The 7,689-nt window shown below is 35.8% G+C and overlaps 1 protein-coding gene across 1 annotated transcript; it reads right to left on the reverse strand.

Moving 5' to 3' along the window:
- Window positions 1–361: 361 nt before the first annotated feature.
- On the reverse strand, window positions 362–5,075 carry LOC135198001 (SR-related and CTD-associated factor 4-like; the record flags this gene model as incomplete). Its single annotated transcript, XM_064225334.1, is given in 2 exon segments — window positions 362–4,390; window positions 4,905–5,075. Coding segments are annotated over 2 exon segments (2,042 nt in total), but the record flags the coding sequence as incomplete, so codon positions are not given.
- Between the last annotated feature and the right edge of the window lie 2,614 nt (window positions 5,076–7,689).

Consider the following 7,689-nt stretch of genomic DNA (forward strand, 5'->3'; position numbering starts at 1 on the left):
TATAACAAGCAACACAAATTAGAGTCCATTCCTAAAATATCTTTGAGATGGCAGATATTACTTAATCTTCATCATAGACTACCTCAAGCTTTTACCTTGTACTGACACATCAATCACGTGCACGCACACTTCAACCCTCCTCTCTTGTTAATACGATAAAACTAATTAAGTGCCCAGATCATTATTTCCTAACAGCAAAAACCTTTAATACAGATTCCTTGCATTGCAATCCCCCCAATTCTGTATTCCCCCAAGAAATCAATTGTATGGCAACTTAGGAACATCTAGGATGTCCTTTAATTTTGGGACTTTACTACTACATCCTACATGCAAATCATTTAGGCTTATTGAAATGTTTAAAGAGTACAAACACTTTATTACTACATTAAGTAAGCACAGCATACAATGAAGCCCCAAAACGAGCTATCATAAATTCTGAGGTGGTGGTGTAGCTGTTATGGGAGTGCGAAAATGATCGCTTTATAAGGGGCTCACCAGATACCACTGTCTGTGGTACAGATGCCTACACTCACTTCTACACTAATGATATAAGCTTAATACTAAAATTACACCATCAATCACCAACGTATGTCTCAAATCACACTTAAATGTGATACAAGCTCATATTGCAATCAAGAAGGTGGATATACATACATATATATGCTGTATGTTGAAAAGCTTTTATATGTGTATACATATTCATTACACATATAAACACATATAAATGCAACAGATATACAGTATATATATCAATGGTGTCCATGCATCATCAGCAGCCAAATAAATTCCATAAAACCAAAGAACCTTCAGTTAATTATCACATTTAAGGCTTACTATTTTCATAGTTTTGTAGATAAACAATATCAGTCTTCAAGCCAACACCTATCACTCTTGCTTTTTTTCCATCAAACCATTTCAATAAATTAATACAGTAGCTAAGGTAAATTGAAAAACAACACTGACATTTACTTTGAAAAATCCACAACTACTCTTTATATAGATACCATAATGACAGGTTGCAAAAACTATACAAGTTATCGGGCTTCAAAGGCTCAGGTCTGGTGATTACTGCATTGCAGTAATTTGCCAGAGGGGATATTGTTAAAAAGCCCTACTTCTGTAGTGGGCAGGGGCAGTTACAATGGTGGAACAGCTAAGAGAGGTGTCAAGGCTTGTGACTGAAGTCAAAACAAACTACGCAATACTGTGATGGATTGGGTTTAAGGTGAGTGGGGCCCAGCTCTCGCCCAAACCACCACAAAACAGATTAAACAAGTGTGAGAGAGCACACCAAACAGGCCCCTTTCGTATATACAAAATATCAATTTTGAATAACATTAATCAAGGCCTCAAATTCAATGATAATTGATAGGTGTACTGAATAAAAATATGACATAAAATTTTAAAATGTTAAACTAATCAGCAGCACACAATGGAAGGGAAAAACTTTTGGCAGCACAAAATTGTTGATCCTTTTTTAAATACCACTTCTCATTCACTTCTTGCAGTAGGTTACATTGCTTGATGAAAATGGGCAAATGTGCCCCACTTTAAGTTATCAGGTTCACTTGGGCAGTTTTCACTTGATTGTAGATGTGCACTGTACACTTGTTTCATCTGTACACTTGTTGATCATCGCTTGGTACTATACCTTGCATGAACCACTACATTAGAGTGATCATGCGGGGTCCATCGCTGCGCTGACTGGAGATTGTTGTAGTTGTTGATGCCGAAGTTACTGACCTACCTGAGTCGTACATCATCCAGCGTGACTCATGTACCTAATGGACATGTACCTTACTAGGCATAATGCTAGTTATACCATGATTGGTATTTTTATATGAATTTTCAAGAAATGTCTCTACTTAATACAGTCCATCAAATGGCACATCTGATACACATCCTTTATCCATTTAATATGTACAAGTGTTATTCTTGTGTAATCCTTACCTTTGGACAAATGAAATAGGCCATCTAAGCAAAATAGTCTAAAATTTATTGGATAAAATTTTTAAAAATAACAGTCAAAAAGCTAAAACCTTTACAACTTAGGAGTCTCCTACATTCTACATCACAGCCAAAAGGTACAGAGTCACTTGCCTGAGGAACATAAATAATCAAAACTTCCTTTATCACAGGTAGGCTCGTCACTTACGGCATCAAATCCGTGTAAAATTCAGGTACGCCTCAGTCACGTATTACTGTCTCTTCGTGCATGTCTAACAAGAAACACTACCACTTCTCTTCCAATTTTGAGCAGACAATGAGACAAACTTTGTTAATTGTTGAACATCTGAATTTGTTAGGAGTCACTAGTTGTCCAGTGCCTCCGATACATAAGTCCATGTTCCTTTAACCACTTGCATCCGATACATTAGTCCATGTTCCTTAAACCATTTTCAAAGTTAATATGTAATGCATGAAGTCTACTGAGCTTCACTTACACAATTTATCATATACACTATCTTTTGCTTAGGCACAGTAAATTTATATAAATTAAAGTTTCCTTAGCAATAATTTTAATCCTCATTGATTTGACCATCACCTTCTTCTTCTTGACCATCCCGGCCATCCCTAGTCTCACTGGGTTGGTCCATACTATCATCGAAGCCTTCGTTGGCTTGACCATCTCCATCCCTATCAACTTGTTCTGTGTTTAAATTTTCATCTTGATTTGTTATATTAGTTATATTCATACTTGCCTCTAGACTTATTTCATCAACACTTGGTGACAAAACTTCTTGATGATCTTCTGATTCCTCAAATTCCATGCGAGAGTCCTGCTCAGATGAAAATGATGTGTTTTGAGGAACAGCAGGAGGTGGCATGAATTCTGCACCAAATTTACGTGCTTCTTGAGATGATGAATCCGCTGACGTTTCTTGTGGCATACTACTATGATCTTCAAACATATCTATTTCTTTTGTGGCATTAGGCTGTACCTTAGCTGCACTACTTTCTTCTTGTTCATCTTTTGGTGCTGGAGGAGAACTATCCTCTTTGCCCGCTGTGTTTGTTTCCAATCTAACCTCTGCAGCTGAATCCTCCTTATTTACAATATCTGGAACAACTTTCTTTTCAGCATATTGCTCTCCTTGATCCCATTTGGTATCTGATGATACAGGAGACTTATCAAGAATTGGATGATCCACAACAGGATGTTCAATATCAGCAACAGCTACTTCTGGCTTTTGTAGCTGCTCAGTTACCATTGTTGTACTAGTTTCTGAACATTTCTTGGAGAGCTGATCATCCAGATTTTCAGTCGTCTTAATCAAAACACCCTCCTTCATTTCGGTCTCTGCAATTTCTTCCTTTGTTTTGGCATCCCAGCTCTCATCTTTCACCTCAGATTTTGAATGTGGTTCCTCAGTTCCTTGAGAACTGTTTTCAACACATTTTGGAGCGTCTTTTTCTTCTGGTTCTCCATCATTTTTACTCGTCAATTCTTTGGTTTCCATGGATTCTCCTTTATCCTCTTTTATTTCTTGTATTTCCATTGGTTGTCCTGTTTCTTCCTTGGCTTCTCCTTTCTCCTTATCTGCAGCATCTATATCCTTCTTCCCTTCAGCATCTGCATTCAGTTTTGAATCATCACCTGGTTTATTTGTTTCATCAAAACTATTGGCTGCATTCTCACTCTGATTGCCAGAAGCCATCTTTGCCCAAATATCCCAGCTATCAGGTTCAGCTTCTTCAGCAGCTGCCACATTACTTTCCTCTTCCCTCTGTGGACCCCACCTCGTTTCCCAAGATCTCTTTTCATCTCTACGCTCAAACTCTCTGGGTCTTTCATCACGATACCTATTATTATCCCAAGGTCTATCCATATCTCGAGGTCTATCATCCCGATATCTGTCATCTCTGGGACGGCTATCCCTAGATCTGTCATCTCTAAAGCGATCACTTCTAGATCGGTCATCTCTTGATCGATCATCTCTGTACCGATCCTCCCGATAACGGTCATCCCTTGAGCGATCATCTCTGGAACGTTCATCTCTGAAGCGTTCATCCCTCGAGCGATCATCTCTTGAACGTCCATCTCGAGAGCGATCATCCCTTGACCTGTCACGCTCATCTCTAGATCTATCATCCCTTGATCGTTCTTCTCTTGAGCGGTCATCCCTAGAGCGGTCATCTCTTGGACGATCCTCTCTGGAAATGTCATCTCTGAAATGGTCATCTCGAGAGCGCTCCCTGTCAACATCACGTGTTCTGTCATCACTTCTTGCACGATCGTCTCGGAATCGATCCATTTCACCTGGTCTGTCATCACGGGATCGATCAGTTTCCCAAGGGGGTCTATCTGGAATGCCATCTCTAAGGGCTTGAGGCCCTCCATGAGGGTCATGTCCTTGAAACCTAGGACCTGGTCCATCCATCCAAATACCTGTGGAAGTTATTTCATCTCAATATGTGGAAGTCAATATCGTGAACTCCCATCGGCAATGGGATCTTTTATGCTAATCAAATTTAACTGGCTTTTAATTTTGTTACCTTATATAGCATAATTGGCCTTTTAAGGGTATCAAATTTATATACTTTCAATTACAATGTCATAAGTAACTAAATGAAATAAATCACTTTCCCTAAGACAGGAGAAGAGCTGACTAATAATAACAGGATTACACATTCACTGTCTGTACCAAATACTTTTTGTATTTAAGATTAAAAGAAAAATAAAGGAACCACTGACTAAAGTTCATTCACATCACTATTATTCCAAATAATGATTAAATAAAAATAAAAGGAAACTTAAAAGAAATTTAGCATTAATCTAAAAGGCACAATATAGCAATATTTAAATCATAAAAAATAAAATACTGTCATTTGTAACTGAAATACTACATATACAACACCAATGCTTATTCTGTATGTGAAGGACATCTCTATGAAATACTAACTTGGACGTTGTCCAGGCATCCCTGGGCCTCCAGGTCCATTTGGTCTTCCTCCTATTTCACCCATAAGTGGGGGTCGACCACCTAAAACTGACCCAAGTCCAATGGGAGGTGGTCCTAACAGTCCTCGGGGGCCAGTAAATCCTGGACCATGCATTCCTCTAGGACCAAATCCTGAAGGGGAGAAGGAAGAGAAAGCTACATAAGTCTACATGTAACAATAATTATTTTACACAAATTCAGTGACACTACCGAATTATTAATTTAGACTCTATTAAGCTTGGCTGAAGAATTTTCTTCTTATAATGAGTGCTAAGATGTAATGAAAAAGTATTTATTTGACCAGAGTCAAGGGAAACAGCAAAGTTCATTTATTTGACCAGAGTCAAGGGAAAGAGCTAAGACCTTTAATTACTATCTACAGCTTGCCATGCATAGTAACTGATGACCAGGGACATGATATATAAAAATAATAAGTCACTTATTGAAGTACTGAATCACTTAAAAACCTAGATTGGTTATTTGGATTAATATGTAATAATAATTTTAATAAGATAATTTGACATTCTCAAAAAAATCTTAATTAAATTTAACACTGTTTACTAACTGACCTAAAAATACCCTGTACATACTGTATCTCATTGTCAGTAATATACTTTTCAGTGTACATATCTTGAAGAAACTAGCAAAGCAAGATCACTGGGTTGGGAATATTGATCAGAAACTTTACAATTCATCAGGAAGGATGCATGTGTTATTCCAAAGGCTGGGAGTGAAAAGAGCTTGGGTGGAAACTGTCATGGGTAGAAGTCAAGAGGGAGGCAAACAATTGATGATATGATATGGTGAAGGAGGATTTGAAGAAAGGTTTAGTGGAGGATGATGGTTTTGACAGAACTAATGCATCAGGGAAAAGGAACTATTAGCTTACGGATAGCAGGGCAGATGAAATTCCTTGCTGTTATTTACTGTTCAACAATTAAAAAGTACAACACTGATAGCAACTTCTATAACCTTTCCATACTGATCAAGATATGCTACACTTTTCACTATTGTACATTCTTGAGTAGGGCTACACCCTACTACATCCTGAACTATAAATTACTGAAGAACTTGGGCAATATATATTAAGAGAATCCCAGTTAAATATCTTCAGGATTATAGAAAATTAAAAGCTTCATGATTGTCATAAAATTAGTAAAAAATTTAAATTAGCTTTCTGCAGACAAATTGTACATTCAAAATTTTTACCTTCTAATTTTCATGTGTAAATATCTGAGCCACAAAAGCATTAGCAAAGATGTTGAAAAGAAATTCTTGAATCTGGTGAATACAGTATTTTCATTGAAATACATTTAGTCTTATTTATTTAATATCAACTCTCCTAAAGCAAATCTATAGCATAGGTAAAACCTAGCTTTCATTTATACAAAATTATACAAGGTATAATTTTTATTCTCCATGCAATGAATGTAAAAAAAAAAAAAAAAAAAAAAAAAAAAAAAAAAAATTAAGAGTATCCTCTCACAAAATAAAGATCATTTCAGAAAGTTGATATTCTAAGGAAAAATATAACATTATATTTATTTGCATAAAATTACTGTGGTTCATGTATGGCTAATCATTGTTGTTTAAGTAACCTTACTACATGTACTGATGTGTTGTCTTGTAAACTGCAACAAAATCACCTAGATTAAATAATAGCTAGTTATTCCATACAGTAAACGTTTTATTCCTCAATACAAAACCTAGTTATAAAGCAGGTGCAGAATACACCTCATAAAAAACAAAAAACTATTTCCTTTAGTTTTCTTGTTTAGACAACAATTTGTACGGATACAATTTTTTTTTTTTACCCGAGTCTGATTAATACATTTTAATGTAATACACACCTGCTGTTTGCATCATTCACTGTAATGCATTAAACTGAAACCAGCAACATAAAAAACACTTATAAAACAACAAAACGTTTCCACCTCCCTGCAACAAGTACCAACTCCAACCCATACAAACAATACTATGCCAATACATATCTAACCTCTCATTCACAACAAAATCCTGCAACAGCACACATTTTCCAACCAAGGCTGCACTATAGAATACGTTTTTCTCTGACTCATTAATTGGATCTCAATCAAAATGACTAAATAATGGCATCTTTTAACAAGAAATGTATCAGTGTATAAATGTACAGTAAGTACAGTTTTGTATCCTACTCACTTTCTATCAAAAATAACCTTGATTAATTCTTCAAGTCTAAACTCTTAGAATCATTACATAAAAGATTGATTTGTCACTTAAGTATTACTTATAACTTGCTTTGTGTTACTATAACCCTTCAAGTCTGGTTTATATTTTCAATAATTCCATACAGTGCCAAATTATTTTTTAAAAGAAAAAATAAATTTTTATATTCCCTTGACATAGATATAATATTTTCACGGTTGCTTCAACTTTCTCCAAGTATAATTTCTCCCCAAAGAAAAATAAAGTGATGCAATTTGATATCCTTCTAAAGAAAAAACTAACACCAACCCTTCCTGGGGAACGTTTCCCCGCATTATTTGCGGAAAATTCGTGCACTTGCTGTATTTTTCTATGATAAATATCCATAAATTCCTGGTTTTTTTTTAGGAATTTCATCATAAAATGCACTTTTTGTGATAAAACAATTAAAAAAACCAAGTATAAAATTTTTAGTGGGTTTTTCTTGAGTTTTAACTAACAAAATAGGCCGTTTTTAGCATTTTCATAGGGGTTCCAAACATTCGCGGGTTCTAACTATTCA

The sequence above is a fragment of the Macrobrachium nipponense genome, chromosome 21 (genome assembly GCF_015104395.2).
Source record: "Macrobrachium nipponense isolate FS-2020 chromosome 21, ASM1510439v2, whole genome shotgun sequence".
Classification (NCBI taxonomy): Eukaryota; Metazoa; Arthropoda; class Malacostraca; order Decapoda; family Palaemonidae; genus Macrobrachium; species Macrobrachium nipponense.